At 41.2% G+C, this 21,712-nt stretch overlaps 1 protein-coding gene across 1 annotated transcript; it reads left to right on the top strand.

Annotated features, from left to right (window-relative positions):
• Positions 1–2,884: 2,884 nt before the first annotated feature.
• LOC110286092 (selenoprotein K-like) lies at positions 2,885–11,617 on the top strand. Its single transcript, XM_021152556.1, has 2 exons — positions 2,885–2,891; positions 11,346–11,617. Exons 1-2 carry the CDS (start codon positions 2,885–2,887, stop codon positions 11,615–11,617), a joined length of 279 nt encoding a protein of 92 aa, XP_021008215.1.
• The last annotated feature ends 10,095 nt before the right edge of the window (positions 11,618–21,712 follow it).

The following is a 21,712-nucleotide window of genomic DNA, read 5'->3' as shown; positions in this document are numbered from 1 at the left end:
AACAGTTGGGAGATCACCTTGAAGTCTTGAGCTCTGCTGAACTCAGGGGAAGGTAGAGAAGGCTGTAACACTGGTGCACCCATATGCTGCTGAGCATCTAGAAAGAGGATGCTGTCTGACTCCTGGAGCAACGTCGCCACTCTGCAGCTGTGTGTCCAGAGAGTTAGAATCTAGATAAACTAGCTACCTTGCCACTGCAAACGTGTCTCCACTGACTCTTGTAAACTCAGCATAACCTTCCCTGGCCTCCAGAGTTATCTTGTGATAACAATAAACCCGAGTACAGAAGGCTAATAGGATGGGGTAGATTTTTTTTTCCATTACAACTTAAATTATATTTAATAGTGATCCCTTGAGAAGGAGGAGGGAAAGACTGTTCATCACCCAATTATTTTAAAAATGGATCTAAAGACATAGCAGAAAATTAGGCCAGCCAGTTTGACATCAGTGAAATCTCAGAGCATTTTTAAAAGATCAAATGCTGGAACATTTAAAAAGCACAGCTTGAATGCAGTCAATTAAAGTAGCCTCAGAGTGTAGCTGGGAGATTTTACCAATGCGTGTATACAGCACAGACAAGGATTCTGAGAGCATTGCTGTAAAAAATGAGACAAATATAAAAAAAATCATAAAACAGATTGTGGTTATTTGACATCACCTCTTTCTTTTTTTGCATAATGAGTAAAACATGGGATTCTGGAGGCAATAAATAAATAAATAAATAAATAAATAAATAAATAAATGATTAGTTTGACAACTTGAATTTATAGTTGTCTGAATTTGGGTATAAGTAAAATTCAATTTTAAATCCTTAGCAACTTTAGTTTATGCTTAGTGTTATTAATCATACTAAGCTTTTCAAGCAAAAGGATCAGTGTGATCAAATCTGCTAAGCTCAGGCTTCCCAGTGTGCTTGGCAGACTCATCCGGTCTGCACAGTGTCACTAATAAGAGCCACAGCACTGGCAGGGTTTCAGATGTTTATAACCCCGTGAAAGCATGGGTGTGGATTTGGTGTATCTTGTTTTTCTCTATTTCAGCCCTAGTGATGGATTCTATTGTACTTCTCTAGTATTTTAGGGCCATGTCTTACTCCGATAATAAAGGTAATATTCTCCCGCAGACGGTCTCAAAAGCACTGATGGAGAAACTGCATTTAAAGCCCAGTGTTTACCACACTATTAGAAAATACTATCCTATTTTTCCTATTAGAGGAAAAAAAAAAGCCAAGCCTACTTACCTCAAACACACATGGAAAATGGCTTTCAAAAATAGATACTTGAAGAAAGCCATTTGGTTGGGGAATTAGAGGAGCTGAGAATGCCTTTTGTAGTAAGCTGCGATTGTGATGAAGGTTAGTATGAGCTGTGAGGTAGAGGACGCCATTGCTCCAGTTCTGTAGGGCCAGCCTTTTTAGAATAATGCTCCCAACCTTTGCTATGGGATTTTTGCATTTCTCTCTACTAAATGGCGAAATGTTACCTGCCACCGTTCAACCTGGGCCTCACCAGATGGCTTGCCTGAGCACAGTAGAAGTGATTGTATGCCCGATTCTGAGACAAAGCCTTAGAGGCATTATGCATTTCATTATGTATTTCATTCCTTCTAAGCAGTCACTGAAGAAACCAGGTCTTAGCTGTTGCCCTTTGGCACAGGTCCTGGAGTAGATGGAGTAGAGCAGAGACAGACCAGACCCAGAGTTTAGAACAGCATAGGTTAAAGGGAAGCAGGAAGTAGCCACCTGCTGAAGCACAGACCCATACGCGGCAAGGGGTGAGCAGAGCAACTGGGTCACAGTGTGTTCAGAGATGGGCCCACAACATCTGGTCTACCCTTCCAGCCTCTTCAGCCCGCTATTCTTGCACTTTCAACCATTTGACTTGTCTACTTAGAGGGCTAATAGAAATGCAAATGTGTCACGTTTACACTGGAACTTTTGATTTTCTTCCCTGCACACCCTAACTAGGTCTCTTCTTTATAAATGGCAACTGTATTCTCTCAGTCTCTCAGTGTGAGGCCTTGAGACTCCTCTATCCCTTGTTTCTTTTCTTCCACAGATGGAGAGATATGAAGTATGTCCTATCTCTGGCCACTTCTCATGTTCTCCATCACTGCTTTCCTGAGATGGTCCCTTAGTTGTTTTTACTCTTCTTCCTCTTCCTCCTCCTCTACGTCCTCTTTCTTTCTTTCTTTCTTTCTTTCTTTCTTTCTTTCTTTCTTTCTTTCTTTCTTTCTTTCTTTCTTTCTTTCTTTCTTTCTTTCACTTGCTCTCTTTCTTCTTCTTCTTCTTCTTCTTCTTCTTCTTCTTCTTCTTCTTCTTCTTCTTCTTCTTCTTCTTCTTCTTCTTCTTCTTCTTCTCCTCCTCCTNTCCTCCTCCTCCTCCTCCTCCTCCACCTCCTCTTCCTTCTTCTGCTTTCCATACCAGTCAGGTATCTTTTAATGTATAAATCACAGTATTTCCTTTTCCTCCTCCAGGCTATCTCATGGCTGTCCAACTCAAAGTCTCTGCCCAGTTTGTCTTCCATGACTGGCCCTGACCTTGTGTGTTCTCTCCAGGAACACAGTCAATGCAAAACTTCTCCCAGGGGTGCTCTTCCAGACAGCCATCTGCAACACTTCCTGCCCCTTTTAGGATCTGATTCTGCCTTACCAGCAGCACCTCTAGTGCCTCCTGTTCCCTTCCTGCACTTCCTGATCGGGCTTGACACTCACCAACCAGGGTGTTACATATTTATGCATTTATTGCTACCTCCTCTCATTGCAACAGAAGCCCTCTGGAAACAGGATGTCATTTCCTTGGCATCCAGAGCAGCATCTGACACATGGAGGGTACTTAATAAAAATCTGTTGGTGAAAGAATGCCTTTACTGCCTTTGGGAAGAGGATGGTCTGTAAGCCTCCAGTTTGTTAAGTGTGAGTCAGGAATTCACATGCTGATGGCAGAGAGGACAATGCAAAGAGATTTTTAATAGGAAGCCTTATGCCAGTTGGTAGGCAGGATAATCTTTTGATTATGGAGTTTGAAGAATAAAAGTACTTGCCTAACATTGTTCTGGGGGACATTTTAATTTTTAACATTTAAGACCTGAAAGTCATATGCAGAGCTTTTCTCTTAGACTTTTAGATTTGTGTGTGTGTGTGTGTGTGTGTGTGTGTGTGTGTGCATGAGAGCCATACATATGTGGTTGTGTGTGTGTGTGTGTTGTGTAAGAACATGTGTAAGGGCCACCCACCTGTGAATGCACAGAGGCCAGAACAGGATGTGGGGTGTCCTGCTCTACCACACTCCTTAGTTTTTGAGAGGAAGTCTCTCACTGAACCTGACTCCAGGCTGTCAGCCTGCAAGTCCCAGCACGACCCATCTTGATCTGGTTCTGGGGTTACAGGCTTGACTGTGGACACTATCTCTTATGTTCGGTGCTGGGACCCAAACTCCAGTTTTCAAGCATACACAGCGTTCCTACTCACTGGACTACCGTTTCTGCAAGCTCTGCCTTGGGCTTTCTATAGGAAGTTCGAAGTTCAACTCTGAAGCCATTCAGATATTGCGCCTGCGCAGAGACAGAAGGTGAGAAAAAAAATCAGAGGATTCTAGAGCTAGAAATATGATTTTATTTTAGGGTGAGGATAACACTTTTTCCAAAATAAAAAAAAAACCCAAAAAACAAAAAATAAAAAAACTTTTGGGAGCTGAGGGAACTGAAGCTGGCCAGGTAGGAGGTGGGGCTGTGCCGCAGGCTGTGCCCACTCTCCAGTTTCCTGGCATTTCAGTAGCACACCGTTGGGTGAAGACTCTATATGTTATTTTAGCAGGAAAGTCTCTGCCAAGATCATGAAGGGAGTGAAAACTCCAGGAAATCTTGTAAAAGCAGCAAAAATGTCATATGCTTGGATTTCCGAGCAGCTGAGGCAAAGCTGCAGCACGTCTCTAGACCCAAGCCTGAGGTTCCCACGCAAAGGTAGTGCTGAGGTGACAGATTTTCTAATATCGTGTTGAAATCGGCACTATCTCCACATATCCATGTATCAGTGCCTTACAATATTGAGAGTTCTATAGGATTTTGTGCTCCCGGAAGATATTATACAACGGGGGGGGGGGGGGGGGGGGGGGGAGAGAAGTTTCTAGGAAAGTAAATGTCATTTTATTCTGCATTATTTTATGCTTGATGAACATAGAAAAAAAGTTTAATTAGTATTTTCCGATGGCAAAAGAGGAACATAAATAACGTGTTAAATAGCTATGCTGTGCTAGGCACAATTCTATAAGCTTCACATATGTTTTCTGGCTGTACTGTATAAAATTTATATTGTGCATACAATCTTCATTAAGGATTAGGATACTGTATTTAGGAACCAGAGAGTGTTTTTTAGGATTAATTACACACAAAGGCACGTATAACCCTATCTGGAGACTTGAAACATGCAAGTCCTGACTGGTTTTTCTCAGTACCAAATCAAAGGCATAGTAAGGAAAGTAAAATGCCTTATATTGGTTAATGTGATGGCTTCCAGGGACGTGTCTATTATTTTTAATTTTAAAATTTAACTTATTTTATATGTGAGTACGGTACTTCCATCATTTCCATTCCTCTCTCTCTCCTATTGAGGTGCTCTTGAGTCTCCCCAACTTTCTCTCATGTGTGCACCTATGCATGTGCACATAATAGTGATGAAAGAAAAAGAAGCCAATAATTTATTTGTTATCCTTAAAGTTCCCCAACAATTTTTGTTGACATTTAAGCAGCATTACCTATGCATCCTGGATAATAAATATTCAGCTAAACAGTTTTACCCTAAGACAAGAGACTATAATTATTAATAGCTTCCCCTAAATTATTTTTCTTTCCCTCTTAGCTTTGATAACACAGAAGGCAAAGAATGCACTCAGGACTCCTCAGGACAAACCTAACACACTGACTAGCTTTGATGAATTTGGGACAGTGAAGTATGGACTTAACCCTTGTCAGATGTGTTTGTACGCTCCTTTCCCACATGTGCCTGGTTACCTCGATTCCCAAGTTCATTAACCCCCACCCCCTGTAACCGCACAGTAAATATGTGGTCTTCGCTACCAATGCTCTTGCATCAACGAAAGATCAGAAGTGAAGGCTTGATGGCGGTGTGCCTTCGGCTGGATTTGCCTGCACTAGACATAGTACAGAAGCTGCTGGGGGGGGGGGTTCGGCAGTTGGAGGTGGGTGGGAAGTGGGGGGATAATTAGAGTCTCTTTACAGAGAGGGTTCCTCCTTTGTGGAATGTTTGGTGAGTAGACTGTATCATTTCCTTCAATGTAATTGTGCTTCTCTGATTCTTTTCGTCTGTTTCGGCTGTGTGCAGTCATCACCCTGCCTTTTCTTAAGTACCAGTGCAGTATTTAAAAATGAATTGAATCCTGAGCGTTTTCCTCTTTTTCTCTCCCTGGTAACTTCACAAATCCATTAAGCAGTTTATTACTCCCTAGGGGTTGAGTGATTTATCATCCTGACCCTGCTGGTCAGATTAGCAAAAATCTAACTCAGAATGAACAACTGTCTCTGTTTCTTTGAGTGATGAGAGGAAATTTTTAAATAGTGATTAGTGCTCTTAAAAAAATGAAGAGAAACAAAACATTTTTCCTCCTTGACATTTGCTGTGGATTCCTATAAGCAGAAAATTTGTTTTTTTGTTTTTGTTTTTGTCCTGTACTTTGAAACTATATTACTAATTTATGTGCTTCATCATAAATTACTCATACAAATTCCTGACAAAGCTTATCTTCTTTTATTTTAAATTTGTATGGTCTCAGCTTTTCTAAATGTGTGGTAAAGAAACTTCGAAAATAGTTGGTAGTTTTGTTTATAAGTTATTCAGTAATGCTACTGACAATTTGTATTACGCCAAATTTCTTGGTACTTACAGAGATAAGTAAATCCACTTTGCTTGCAAGAAGCAAGCATGTGAGCAAACCCATCCATCCCCATGTGTTGGGACAGCCACAGAGACGCTGAGGAGCAGAGTGGAGTTAAAGAGGAGGAGGAGGAGTCTGAGTGCTACTGAAAAGATAGGAGAGAATGTTCACATGAAGCCCTTTTATAGAGAAGACTATTATAACCCAAGGGAAACAGCCATGCTTGGGCCAGGAGGATACACATGAGTCTGGGTGAGATGAAGATGCTGCAGTTTGATGAACTCGGAATGAGTAGCGTGCAGTGATAATGGCAGAGTGGTATGTATAATCCTGGGCTAAAATCAGAGCAGCACAGTAAAGGGCATGGGACAATTGATGTTGGTTAGCTAGAACTAAGAAATTGGTAGTAATTAAGAAGAGGCCAGCATCAATGAGGTGGAATCTGGGAAGTGTTTTCAGAGAGCACAAAGAAGCTGTATTCCAGAGGTAGACCTTATGCTCACAGCTAGACATGGTAATGTGTAAGAATCACCCAGGTGGTATTGGTTTTGAAGGAATGAACGAGTCGTGGAGAATAGCTGTGGTTTGCACTGTGAGAGACCAGGAAAAGCCATTCGTGAAGGTACAGTCTCAGTGGCAGTGGAAGGCCCAAGAATGAAGGGCCATGTAAAGAAGCTGAGACTTGGTATCATGAAGAAAGCCCATGACAGGCTATTGGTGAAAGTGAAGCAGGCTTAGTTGGCTTAGTTGAAGCAGAAGGCCCCAGCATATTGGAGATGCCAGTACCATGGGATGACCACCAAGAATAGCAGCCGTAGTGGAGTAGAGTCGACCAAATCCTATAGTGCTACAGAGGGCAGAACTGGTGAAGTGACACAAGCCCTTTGGAGTAACCCAGAAGATCCTGGATGGATCCCAGACACTGGAACAAGAAGCTGTGAAGTTGAAGTTGCCCTGGAGACCCCCATGGTGTTAGAGACACCAGAACCTTGGGATACCTGCCGAAGGAATCTGCTAACAGGAAGTGGAACCAGTCCAAGAGAAAGAATTGTGCTGGAGTCAACAAGGCTGAAAAGAGTTAGACATCAGGTACAGAGACACAGAGTTTGGAGTTTGTCCAGCTGGCTTTTGGTCTTGTTTTGGTCCAGTATTTCCTTAGTATGATATTGTAGGATGGTAATGTATATCCTATATTGGAAGTATGTGACCTGCCTTGTTAATTTTGATTTTACAAGGGACTACAGTTAAGAGATTGCATAAATCTCAGGAGAGGCTTTGAACTTTGGACTTTGAAACATTGTTGAGACTGTGATAGATGATGAGGACTTTTGAAGTTAGACTAAATGCATTTTGCATTATGTTATGGCTACAAGCCTATGAGGGCCAGGGAGTGAAATGTGGTGGTTTGAATAGGGTTAGCCCCATATATTCATGTGTTTGAATGCTGACCTCAGGGAAGGCACTATGAGGAGGTGTGGCCTTGTTGAAGGAAGTAGTGGGCTTTGAGACGTCCTATGTCTAAGCTCTTCCCAGTGTATAATCAGACACTCCTTCTGATCAAGATGTAGAACTCTTGGTTCCTCTGGTCCCCTGTCTACCATGCTTTCTGCCTTGAAGATAATGGGCTAAATCTCTGAAACTCTAAGCCAGCCTCAGTAAACTGTTTGCCTTTCAAAGAGTTGTCTTGGTCATGGTGTTTCTTCATAGCAATGAAACCCTATCTAAATATGAGCCACTTCATATTTAACTATTCATATCCATATAAAAGGGACATTTCATATTTAAACCACAATACCTGGTAATGGCTTTCTAGGTAATTTTTCCTCTGTACCTTTTAATAATTTTTTGTAGCTTTATGTTTTGTTGTTTTTATAATGAACATATATTTCCATCAGTTGATAATTTCTGTCTATAACAGTGGTTCTCAAACTATGAGTAGCAACCCTTTTGGGGGTCGAATAATCCTTTCACAGGGGTTGCCTAAGATCATCAACATATCAGATATTTACATTGTGATTTATTACTGTAGCAAAGTTGCAGTAGCAACAAAACTAATTTTATGACTGTGGCTTGCCACAACATGAACAACTGTATTAGGAAGGTTGAGAACCACCTGTCCATAGTATTATTTCATTAAAGCCCATTAAACTTTAGTTGGAGGGAAGTGGGGAAAGTCAGACAATTCAGTGGGTAAAGGTGGCTACTGTGTGAACCTGATGACCTTAGTTCAGTGTCCAGAATCTATATGGTAAACCCAACTCTTGTAGGCTTTCCTCTGACCTCCACATATGTGCCATGCCACATGAATAGCCATGTATACACATCATATACTAAAATGATAATTTTAAATAAAAATTAAAAATTAGATCATTTTCATTTGGAATTTCCGTTAGCCATTAGTGTTGGAGAAAGCCTGGTGCTTCTCAAACTGTAATGTGCATCTGAGTCTCCCATGGGGCCTGAGACTCTGCATTTCTCACAAACTCTAAGGTGTTTTCTACCTCTGGTTCCAGGCAGCACTTGAAATATCTGATTTTTAAGAAACAATAAAAGTCCTCTTTGCTTTTTTTTTTTCCTGTGCTGATTTTATTGTAGGTAGAAACATACATGAAACAGCAGATGTCTGAGAATGAAAACTGGAGTAGCCATTTTCAATTACACAACAGGTAGAGTGAGCAGAGCCCATTCTCATCTGAAGCAGAAAGGCTGAAGGTCTCTTGAATTCACATGGCCATTCCGGAGCACTATTCTTCTGATATAACTTTCCTCTCAAAATGGAATCTCAGTCTACACTCTATTGGGCAGCCACCACTCTTTAAATCTTATCATTGGCTCTTCCTTAGAGCATCATATGATGACACCCTGGAGATATAATCAATTCTTGGTTACATACAAGTATTTTCTTAACTGTTTTACTTCATTCAAACTTTTTCCTACTAATTTCTATAGTTATTAAGATTTTAAAGAACAAATAAATCAACAAGTTTAGGGCAAACAAGATGGAGTGAGCTTTTCTCAGGAAACATCTGATATCATTGCCAACAAGCTGGACCCCCCAAGTCAGATGCACCCCTGCCTCATACACACACAGTGCTAACAAGCTGTATCCCCCAAGTCAGATGCACCCCTGCCTCATACCCACAGTACCAACACGCTGGACCCCCCAAGTCAGATGCACCCCTGCCACATACACACACAGTGCCAACAAGCTGGACCCCCCAAGTCAGATGCACCCCTGCCTCATATACACACAGGTGGTTATGGAGTGGAGCCACTGTAATTTGGGTTCTGATAATTCAGCTAAAGGGCTAATTCTGGAAATTTCCAAACTATTCTTGCTTAATTAATGAAAGATACATTTTGTGTTTATTGTTCTCATTATTGAGCTAATGAGCATAGCGACCAATCTTAATATTACTTCTTTTAGAATCTATATTTTCGGAACTAGCATAGGACCTAGTTGTGGCAACGTACCATGTATTTATTATCATTAATTCATTTGTTTGCTGTCCTGCTAAAACTTGAGTTTCATTAGCGCAAATAAGGTCTTACAGGAGGAAATAGTACAGATACAGGTTTGCAAAAGCTGAGTAAGCTCTGCTCAAGGGATGATGTGGTTCCACAAACTACACCGTAACAAGTTAGAGGTTAATGCATCTGAAAGGAGCAGGCAGTGAGGACCATGGGTTAGTGGGTCTCATCCATGTATACAAACAAAAGCAGTTAATGGAGGGCAGAAATTACCATCTGAGAAGAATGAAGGCTTTTGGGTTCAATGATCATTTGGTGACAGAAAGAGAACATGTAGGAGAAGTATGTGAACTTCCACTTTATTTGATTAAAAGTCAGATAGCCACTGATAGAGACAGTGTAACTGCTGATATGCCACTAGAGTGAGGATATCTACCACGAATTTGTTTATGAAAATGTTGGGCCAGTTACTCTACAGAAAACCCTCAGGAGAGCCCCTTCAGCCTCATAGCTTTAGGACAAAACTGAGATTACTTCCAAGCATAGGTAAAGATGTCACAAGCACAAATGACAGGGCTCAAAGTAATGTGTCAAAGCTATCACCAACATAAAGATTTTGGTTCCTTGGTTTGAGTTAGGACAGACCTTTAATTTTTCTGCAGAGGAAAAGCTAGTGATTAATTTTCAGATAAAGGGATAGTAAAAGATATAAAACTAAATATGGTTAACACACTCTTAGTAGAGCAAGCCAGACTGGGTTAATGAAATTTCAAATGTATAAATTATTGTGGTTTATATGCTTAGTGTTCTCCATTCCTATGAGGAGTTAATCTACAACCAAATTTGATACTTGTGGTTTTATCATATTTTTAAAGAAAGACTTAAAATATGAAGAATGTTCAAATTCCACAAAAAAACGCATCTGTCCTTGACATTATCATAACATGAAAGTCTTGGTAGTAGTAGTTTTGTTTTGTGTTGTTTTGTTTGGTTTGGTTTGGTTTGGTTTGGTTTGGTTTGGTTTGGTTGTTTGTTTTAGCATTTTGGGTTTTTTTTTTTTTTACACCATGGGAAAGCCTTAAGAAGTTGTCCTGGTGGGTATCTCTGCAGCTTCAAAGATAACTGTTTCTTGAGGTGTAACACTTCAAGGGGCTGTGGGCTGTTCTGGACATTCCCTTCATGCCAGCCAGAGCCCTGGTCTACTCTGTTTTGCAATTGTGAGTTTTTTTCTATCACCTGTAAGGTCCAAGATGACTCCCTTCTGGGCAAGTAGTGCAGTGGCAGGAAGGAAGCAAACAGCTAGTAGATCGCCTGATGTACATTGAAAGCAAATGCTGTGTGCCTATCTGCTCAAGGTGGCTGGAACCTGCAACCTGAGCTGAGATCCAAATGATTGTTCAAAAAGAGATGGACGCTTGTTTCATGGTCATGATGCTCATATGTCAAGCACAAAGCTAAACATCCACAGACAGTTAGCTGGTTTGGCTAGACTTCAGTGTCCATATGGGATTATGTGTTGCCACTGACCAAGCCCCAGGCCATGGTTCATGTGTTAGAAGTTTGGTTCTAGTGCAGCAGTGTTGAGATTGTAGAACCTAGTAAAAGAGGAGTTGGTTTTGGGTGCCAGCTTTAAAGTATGGAGTATGATTCTTTTGGGACCTCGATTGGTTCCTAACAAAGTGGATTGTCATAAGAAGGAAGATCAAGGCTTTTCCCTTAAAGCTGCCTGGCTTTCTGGCGTGCTTTAATAGTCTTACCTCTTATGTAAGTTCTTACACTGATGACATTTGCCACATTGTGATGTTCCCAGAAGTCAGCTCTCCTCCCCAACAACTAAGCAGTTGCTAGCACCATTCTGTTCAATGGCTAGAACTATGAGTTAAATAAACCTCTTAAAAAAAAAACAAGAGGGGGTGGGAGGCTAGGTACGGCAACAACAGGTGGTCCGGTCCTCTCTGTAACTAGGAAGCAGGCAACCAGAGGGAAGATGTTTTACATGGTCAAGTGTTGGACAGCCAGAATCAGTCCCCATGGAGAATGTCTTTCCTAACAGATTTCTTCTGGGGAATAGCAGAATTTCTGGTTTTCTTTTTCAAAACTTTACTTCAGCAAGATGTGAAGAAAAGAAGAGGCTATGGGAGCTCCTCTGATTCCAGATACGGTGATGGAAGAGGGCCACCACCAGGAAACCCTCCACAAAGAATGGGTAGGATCAGTCACCTTCACGGCCCTAGCCCTCCTCCAATGGCTGGTGGATAAGGAAGGTGAACGTCTGCTTTGAGAAGCAGACAACTAGACATACGCACACGAAGAAGGAAGCCATCACGAGGTGAAGAGCAACTCATGCAGGAGAAGATGGTGTCTGTCCAAACAAGGATTGCTCTGTGCCCTCACAGATGAATGAGGTCATGCTGGAAATTCCCTCTGCAGGATCTGGCCTGGCTGATAAGCAGTTCTAGAAATGTACATGTTTGTCTCCTTATCTTTTTGTATAGTTTACTAAAGAATTAATATAGTTTTAAGAAGTAAATATTTTTAGGTTGCAAAACTTGATTCTTCATCTTTGTATGATCATACCCAAAATCTTTGGTCTAGAAGAAATAAAGGCCATGTATTAAAAAAAAAAGAAAAGAAGAGAAAAGAAAAGAAAAACAAAGGTGTAACACAAGAAAACAAACCACTAAACACAGACAAATTTCCTTTAATGCAAAAGTGACTGACTTTTCTCATTTAGAATCTCTAAGGTTGCCCTCATTAAACTTTGCATTTAAACTGTGGTGGAATCTTTATTAATTTCACTATTATTTCATATAGGACATGTGTTGCAGTGAATCATAAGGGCTTTTTAAAATAACATCTTAACATGTGTGTGTGTGTGTGTGTGTGTGTGTGTATGTGTGTGTGTGCACCGATGTGTGTAGATATTAAAGGACAGCTGGTGGGTGTCAGCTCTCTCCTTCTACCACTAGTGTCCCAGGGATTAACCTCAGGTCATCAGACTTGACAGCAGGCACTTTTATTCATGGGCCCAATTTTTGTTCTGAGTTCAACTTCATCATTTATCTTTCCCCTAAGAACTCTATCACATTGGTCATAATCATGTGGAATTTGGATTTTTTTCAGAGTCCAATCTGAAAGAGTATACATTAGACAACTGCACTTATTATATATTTTGCATTTGTAAGAGATTTTGAGTGACCTGTAAGGTTGACAGGAGAGAAAGAAAAAAGCAAAACAAAATCATAAACCTCAAAGGGAGAGAGGTAAATTGAGCAGAGATGCTATGAATGAAAACCAAGAGCCACAATGCAACTTTTCCCCAAAGGCAAGGTATACTGATGGATGGCAGTGGGTGCCTTGCCTTTGCTTCTTCAGGCTAAAGCAGATGGCAGGGGAGGAAAATGTCACCAGAGCATTTTTCATTTAGGGGTTAAACTAGCCCACAAGATCAAAAGTTAACTTCATTTGAAAGAACCCCCTTGTGCTATGTGCCGTTCACAGTGTGTGCTCACACAAAGTAGGCGGGAGACACATGGATTCTGCAATCAGAGGGCTTGGTTTTCATCCCAGTTTGGATGCTTGCTGTTGCTCTGACCTTGGACGTGCATAATATGCCTCTTTAAACTTTGCTTTGTCTGAGACACAGGGCTAATAATAACCGTCTCCAATGCATGAGGTAAGTACCTAACAATGTCATGTTTCTTTTTATTGTTTCATAAAAGATATGGAAATGTAATTCAGATGGACAGGTTATTATATACCAGTTTTGAAAAGCAAGGGCCATAACATTTGATTATTACCCAGGAAGGACATTGCTCTGGAAACATTGCTGTCTGGCTTAAGGTCCAGCATATGAAACTTCTGCATGAATAATGTCTGTCTTTGAGCAGAAGCTATGATGGATCAACTTTGTGAATGCTTTGAAATCTGGTCAACAGACTGCTCTTCAGTGCTAATGACAACAGACATTGCTTGCTAGATCCTGGCCCTGAGGTTTACCACAGGATGTCTGTGGCTGGGATGTTGCTGGAGCATTCCAAAGCAGTAAATCCTGCCAGCTGGACAATCAAGCCTGTGGTCCAGTGGTGCTAGCCAGGATGCAGTCAGTGAGTAAAAGTCTCTATAGGAATTTACGCTGGAGGACTGTGGGGGAAACACCTGATGTGGCAGCAGCCTAGTCTTCCTCTAGGGAATGCGGTCCCAACAGTTGAGTTTAGGAGAGACATTGCAGATTTGAGCCACCTAATTCGATTTGCTTACCTTTCTGCAGATAGGAATCTGCCTACTAGAGTCTTGAGTTACTTGATGGCAGAGGTCAGCAGGTGCCAGAAAACAGAGAGCTGCCCCGGGAGACAGTGCTCCAGGCACTTTGAGCTTCGTGTTTCATCTTGTCCATGCATGTTAGGGCACCAGTGGCAGCCAGCGGCTTGTCTGCTCTGCAGGCTTTGGAGCCAGGGAGGCTGCTGCCATCTCAGGACCATTTAATGGTTGCAACTGCTGTTGCTGTCGCCACAGAAATGGACTGGCTGTTGTTGTCAGACTGACAGAAAGGTGCAAACCCACCAGATTTTATGTCTGTTTTATATCCGCTTTCAACCTTAAACACCTATAGTAAGTGCTCTCTGGGCTAGGCTGAAGAGCTTAAGGAACTTCATTACAGAGTTAATTATTATGGCATCTTATGAAGGGGAAAGATGAGTCCAGCTGGGAGACTCCTTCCCTGATGGCTGCCGGTGCTAGTGTGACTTCAGTGACTGCCAGAGGTGCATTTTGTGGGCTTGGACAGACATACTATGCAAGACAAGGAAACTGGAAGGGGCAGAGAGGAAAACAACAGTAAAATGCCACCCATCAGTTGGCTTTTTTTTTTTTGAAATTGTAAATCACACATAAAAAAGGAGAAATTGAAACATGAAGAGACAAAGACTTTGTTTATTTATTGCTGAGAGAGGGCTATTAGGATGCTGGGCTGTGTTTCCATGGCATTGTGGAGACATAAACAGAAAACACAGGCTAATGCATTCAGTTAGGCATAGATTTTAAAGTCTAATGTGCAATCTAAATATGTATCACATGTATTCTTGCTATTTATTTATCTATTCTATATCCACCACTGAAGGGAGACTGCCTAACTAATGGGAGACTGTGATCCGTTTGTAAATATGCCTACGAATTCAAACCTTCACCATTTGACTGATGTCTGTGGCTTTGCTGTGTTCTTTGTTGCCTGAGGATCACTTGCTAATCTACCCTTGCCTCTTCCAGACTTTGGGTTGTAAAAGCAAATGCTTTAATCCACCTTCCAGGCAGGTAACCTAAAGGCACGGAGTGAGTGAAGTGGGTGTGAAGCATGGTGAGTGGTAAGGATGCAGGATATTGGAGAGCCAAAGCCCGCTCACTTGCTCTCTCTCCCTGTCTGTCTGTCTCTGTCTCTGTCTTCCTGTCTGTCTGTCTGTCTATTTGTCTGTCTGTCTCTCTCTTTCTGTATGTCTGTCTATCTCTGTCTCTGTCTCTGTCTCTGTCTCTCTCTCTCTCTCTCTCTCACACACACACACACACACGCACGCACGCACGCACGCACGCACGCACGCACACACGCACATGCACAGGCACAGGAACATGCACATGTGCTTTTTTCATGAGATCTGACACATTTTAAAGAGAACAAATCAATCTTCTATTTAAGATTACAAAGAACATGCTATCTTGTCCAAATACATTAAAGTAGGTAGAGTCCCAGGAAAGCCAGGTTATGTAGTCTGGTCTGTGGACTTTGCTGTCAAACCTTTACCCTCCAGCTATGACAACTGCCCACTGCATAGAATGAGTCAATGCCAAAGCAGAGCCGAAATGCCTTATTACCTCCCTGGCTACTGTGGCCCCATCTGCCTACCAAGTCTTCATAACTTCCAGCTTCCAGGTCCTGCTAGAATCAAGTAGAGGGACAGAGAACCAAAATCCCAAAGGTAGACGGTAAAATATGGCACAAAGCTCCAAAGAATCAACAGCAAGATTACAACTGATGGAATCAGAGCCAGGTCCATTCTGGTAGAGCCCAGGCTTATAATCAGGCTCAAAGGACTCGGTTTCCAAGCAGCTAACCATACAATTAGTACTCATTAGGCTTAGGGAATGCATAGAATAATGGTTGCCTGCCTACAGTCAACGGATGCTATTAGGGTCTACCACAACTTTTAATTCCAGGAGTTGAGCCACCATTCTTATATAGGGGATTAGCAACAGAGTAGGCAAGGGAGCTGTGTTCTATGTCTTCTTATAAGTAAATCAAATGTTTCAAGGGGGCTTTGTACCTTTTTTTCCCCAATACTCAGGTGTGAAGTAGATTTTTGGTATTTACGTTTGTGGTTGGATATAGGCTGGCTCTGAAACACAGTCTAAGACTTCAGAGATAGAAACACAATCTGTATTGCTTGCAATGAAATGCTAAATTAAAAGTAAATATTTTCATGCATATAGCATGTTTTCTAGATCTCTGAAAATAGAGTGGATTGCTGGGAAATATATAAATAGATGAATTAAAAACTCAAAGAACTACCAGAAACCTTTCGCTGGTATGTGTTTTCTGTGTCTTTTATCTGGTGTTTTGGCATGCCATGTGGGACCACTGTTTTGGGCCTCTGCCTCTTTGGCTTTGCTTTCTACAAGGCTGTTTTCACACTCTGGTTAGGAACTACTGTATCTTAGACTTAATTTTGTATCTTCATCTTCATGATCATCACCATCACCATCACCAAAATCTACTAAATAGGAAACACACTCTTCTAGCTGCAAAGCAAATGTGTTTCTTTCTTGCCTCCTGGCCTGTCACAAAGGGGTCTGGTTTTCTGTGAAGACGATCCCCCGGGTGCCTGTATCACAGCATGGTCAAATTATCTGCCAAGTGCTTGCTGTATAAATTATACCTGTCTGATGGGAGCTTTAATTCACATGCTTGATTTTTTTTTTTAATATTTTCAAGGTTGAACTCCATAAATCCAAGTTTCTGACTGGGTTACGTCTGCTTTCATTTTCCCCTTTTCCTCCTCTTGAGTTTAGAACTAAATCTTCAGAAGGAGAAGATACCACAGGAAAGAATACTGTGCTTTGATGCATCTCAATTAATGAATACTGAGTTAGCGTGGGCTAGAGAGTAATATGCCGTATAATACTACTGAGTTAGTCATTTGAAAGAGCTGGCTTTTTAAACCTTGAAGGAAACTTTTGCCCTTAGGATTATTTTGTTCTGGTGCATATACTCGGGCAGTTGCTGTGTAAGATATACCAACCTGGGGATTGTGTTTATAGATTATGATCTGCTACCACAATGGAACTGGGAAATGATGAATGTGTACTTGTATCTGGCTTCAAGTTGGACAGAAACTTAGTTTAACAAATGATTTGTCCCACAGAACTTAAACAGAGATTGGATTTCCAGATTAACTAATGGGCATCCTGGAATGAGGGGAAGTTGAGACAGGGACTGTTGAGTACAGGCAGATAGCCTGAGAATGGCCGTGAAAAAAACAGAATTAAACAGTGCTTGGTACCCGATCCAGCAACCAATGTTTTGTCAAGAAGTGGTTCATGGAAAGGATAGAAGAGACAAGGAGAGAATGGTTGTGAAGTTAACATTCAATCTAATGGCACTGCCTTGCATATAAACATCTTATTTCAAATTGTGTCTTGTGAAGAGACTCTCTTGTACCCAAGGCCTCAATTTCTTTAGCTTTTTTTTCTGCTAGAGGGATATGTAAATTAGCCCCAGGAGCTTCAGGAAGTAAAGACAGAGGAAGCCATGGGTGTTCCCGAGGGCTGGGGACCACTGGTATACTCAAATAGAGATCTGCTCGTTTTGTGAGCAGAAATGAGTCAGAACACTCTTCATGTCTTTGGTAATTCTCCATTTTCCCAGAATGCCTTGAGTGCATATGGGTTACTTTTTCAGTCTGCACAGAGGCTGTCATTAAAGTTGAAGGTAAAAGAGAGTTGATAAACTGAAATAAACTTCTCTCCTGATCAAGAGGACACTAGCAGTACTAAGAAGAACAGCAGCAGCAATAGCCCCAACAAAAGCAATGATAGCGGGTGTTTGCTAAGGGTCACTGTGTCCCAGGTATCTCACATACATTTATTTTCACAGCTGCTAAACTGGTACTATTGAGTTCCCATCTTCTGTTTTCACTGTGTTGCTCTGGAACTTGAACAGGACACCAAGAGATGGCTGCTTTCTTACCCAAACTCTAAGTTGCTTGTGTTTAGAATTTCCTTTTAGGTGATGGTGGCACTAAACTAGTGTTTTGGTGTGAACCAAACTCAGTTAGTAGAAGTAATAGCAGGTGGCATACAGAGCCTTCTCTATGATTGAGGGACTCAAGATCTCCCAGTAATAGAATACTTATTTTCTTTGCTTGTCTGATGTACTTAAACTCCCCATTACCTCATTCTAATGAAATTAGCATAAACCAGAGGAATCCAGCCAGGGCACCTGGGTGACAGAGGATATTCTGTATAGCTGAACTAAGAACAAGTTCTCTACACTCTCTGCTTGCCTTTGCTCCTGGCTCTCTTCCCTCTGGAGGGAAAGGATATAAACTGTAGCACTGCCTTTCTGTTTAACCTTGTCATCCTCCCCCCTGTCCCCACTCCAAGGACAGGGTGTCCCACTAAGTGTTTCCTGAGCAATCTGCTCTCCTCCCAAACCATAGATCTTCCTCTGGTCAATACTTAACTGTGATTCAATGATATAAGGACCTAATAGCATTCCTGCATCACAGATGGGATTTAGGGAGGTAGAGCTAACTGCTCAAGGTCATGCAGCGAGGAGGAAATAGAGGTAGAGCTCTAACCCAAATCTGCAGACTCCCAAGACCAACCTTTGCCTAACTACGCTGGCTCTTTGAGCCATTGCAAAGGGGTCATGAAGGGCATTTGAGGAATCAGGGTGATGCTCTCCTTCTATCAGGGCCTGGTCTGGATAGCTGAGGATGTGGAGCAGGCAATCCTGGAGTAAAATGGAGCTAATGTGGGCACTTATCTCAGTGCACTGATGTTTTATTTTCAGCTTAAACTTCTAAAAAATAAAAGAAAAACACATTAAACAAAGGATTGAGTTTAAATTAGAATTGGCTCTCATAAAATTGTCATCTGATATTAAATGTTTGTGGTGATTCTTACATTATTAATTGCTTTCAGTGAGAATTCAGGGGCACTACTCTTTCTGTGCATTTTTCTGGAGTATGAATGCAAAGCTTTCCTATTAAAATTATTGAAGAAAGGATAACGGAAGATATTACTCAATGGCAGAAGCACGTGAAATACCTTCAACAGAAGAAACACTTGTATTTTACATGAGGGAAAGCTCTGAAATATCAAACATTAAAAACAATGACCTTCCCCCCCCATCTTTTCAAATGTATTCCATTCCATACCCATAGTGTTTGAGAGTCTACTGTGTTCCATCCTACCATGTTAACATACTCTAAATGGCATGGAAACACACAGGCCTCCATCCCAGGCACCACAAGGCTGCCTTGGACACTGTGTAGTGTGGTGTCTGCTTTCTGCCCTACTCAATACCTTACACTCTTTGTAAGATGTCCTAAATGAGAATGATATTTAAAATTTTCTATTATAAAAACTCTATAATGTATGGAAGCAGTTTTCTAGTTTCTTCTCAACTGTCAAATCATTTCTCTCTTTCTTCCCTCTCTCTGTCTCTCTCTCTTTGTGTGTGTGTGTGTGTGTGTGTCTGTCTGTGTCTGTGTGTATGTGTTTATCTCTGGAATTTTTCTTTTGGAGGATGCCAAAGGAGCATAGGAGTATTTGAAAACAGGTCCACAGAAGTCTGTTAGCCTGAGTCTCTTTTTAAGAGCTTCTTAATCAATTCAATTTCTTATAGTTTTCATGCTCAAATTATTTCCCCCACTGACTGTGAGAAACAAATAAGACCTGCAGGTAGACGGGGTGATCATACTGTGGGCCCTTTTATGTTGTCCTCTCCTCCTCAGCAGCAGATGTAGAAAGACTGACTCACAGAAGTGGTAGGTGAGTGGCAGCCTGGTGCAGCCTGAATTCACCGCTTAGCCTTGGGCTTTGCTACCCTCCCCATTGCCCAGTGGAAAGCTACATGAAGACAAGGCACTATGTAATGATAGTTGCTGCCAGCAAGTCTGGAACTTCACATGTACTTTTAAATATATGCTGGGTTACCAGGGTACATGGGTCAGCAAGGAGTCAGCTGTTGACCTCAAAGCCCTGGGATCAGGACAAAAGAGACCATACAGGACCAACAGTCTCTTGTGGCCCTGTCAAATAGTTCTGCACCTGTAGAAAAATCCTGATGCATGGAGACGATGCTGTTTTAGGTAGATCATTCTTGTTCTTAGTGTCTCACAAACAATAAAAAGTTCCTTGAGGTTGGGGCTGAACAGAAGTGAAGGTGCAGTGTGGAGATTCAAAACCTACTTTCTTTATTCACCTTAGACATTACTATGCATTTGACAAAACAACAACAACAACAAATCCCTAGTCTTTATGGTGTTTATGACATATAACAGTGGGAGAGATAAAAATATTAACTAGTAAAATAATAGCAGTTATATAAAGTGATATAAATGAAATGAAAATGATGGAGATTGAGCCTGCTGGGGAGAGTTGCTGATTTAGAGTAGGGGGTATATCCTTCAGCTTTGGCAGACTCTGTGTGATCCAGGAAGATCATGACCACCTCCTTTCTTTTATCAATCCATATTTCTCCCAGGTGTAGTGGCATGCTGCTGTAGGCTGAGGCAAGAAGAGTGAGAATTTCTGGCCATAACCTGAGAAGACTTTGTCTCAAAATCTAAGCAAAAGAGGAAATAGGAACTTTATATAAATATAAAGAATCTCCAGAAAGAGTATCTTAGAGAAACTAGAATTCCCCAGGAGAGTCTTATGCATCTACATTTTGACCTGCAGTGAATTAAGTTATGAAGCAATTCTGAAAACCCAGTGCTAAGGACCACCACTGCCGTCCTTGAAAACATTGCTGGGTGGACACAGGAACTAGAGAAAGTTGAGAGGGAGTTTAACAACTAGTTGGAAAGAGTTTGCAAATAGCTGATAAGTCAGGAAGAACCATACACATTGCTCAACAGGAAAACTGGCTTAAAGCAACACTATGGAAGATGAGAGCTGGATGGACAAGCTATCCTGTGATCTGCATTCCTGAAGTAGGTAGCAGTGAGTACAAAGACCAGGAAGAAAAGATAAACAGCAGTCTCCCCTTTTCTTATTCCCAGGATGAAGAAAAAAAAAGTTTATTGATGCTGGTGGCCCCGAGGAAGACTTTGATTTCTGTGTTAATTATTACTAATGACTATAGGGCTCACACCTAACACATGGTGTCATGCTTTCTAGCTGTCAGCACTCCAGTGCTAGCTACATATCCTTGGGTTTCCTTTGAAAGTGATATTATTTAAAGAAATAATGTGATGTAGTAGAAAGTCTATGCACCTTGTTTCAACTCTTGTATGTGGGCATCTTTAGTGATGTGTCTGGGATAGAGTAAGATCTTTGAAACTTATTTCCCTTTCATCTGTACAGGAACTTATGAAATAAGGATTCCAAGAAGCCTGATGAATACACTTTGTGGCATTTACACCTAATAGCAGACACAGAGGATACTGTGGCTTATGTCTAATAATGTACACAAAAGGTAGTAAATAATGGTGCCAATTTAAAGTGGAAGAGATTTACTGAGTCTTGAGAATTGAAAAGCTTTCAGAGGTCCCCTAGTCCATTATTTCATTTAACGGGATCCTTAGAAATTTCTTTGAAGTTGGTTATATATTCATGCTTAAGACTCCAGTGACAAAAAGCTTGTCCATTTGTTTATTTATTTATTTATTTATTGATTGATTGGCAAATCCTTTCAATTCAGCATTTCCACAAATACATGTTTTCAGAAGACCAGTTAATCAACATGGAAACTCACACTTGAGGCAAGTATGTGTTGTAAAGGTGAAAGAAATTTGCAAACTCCTAGTCTCAATAAAGTTCTACATGTTTACCTATCTGCTGTATGTTTATTATAGAGCTTCCAAGACTCGTTTTCAAAAGCCTCCTGGTTTTCTAGAAACATGCTGTTGTTTTCCAGGTAATACTCCCTCTCAGGATGTTTTAGAGATCTGGTGTTTCTGCACACAGCTTACTATGGAAAATAGTGAGAAATATTATGTAACTTTTATTTACATTAACAAAAAGCTGCTAATATTCGGAAGCTTCTTTATTTCTGTTTTCCAGAAAAGAGAAAATGAATGTCCACCCTGCCTTTGCTCAAAGGCCCATGGACCCAGTGCACAAATTAGAGATGAG

This window comes from Mus caroli, chromosome 19 (genome assembly GCF_900094665.2).
Source record: "Mus caroli chromosome 19, CAROLI_EIJ_v1.1, whole genome shotgun sequence".
In the NCBI taxonomy this organism is placed as follows: Eukaryota; Metazoa; Chordata; class Mammalia; order Rodentia; family Muridae; genus Mus; species Mus caroli.
This window is presented reverse-complemented; position numbering and strand designations above follow the sequence as displayed.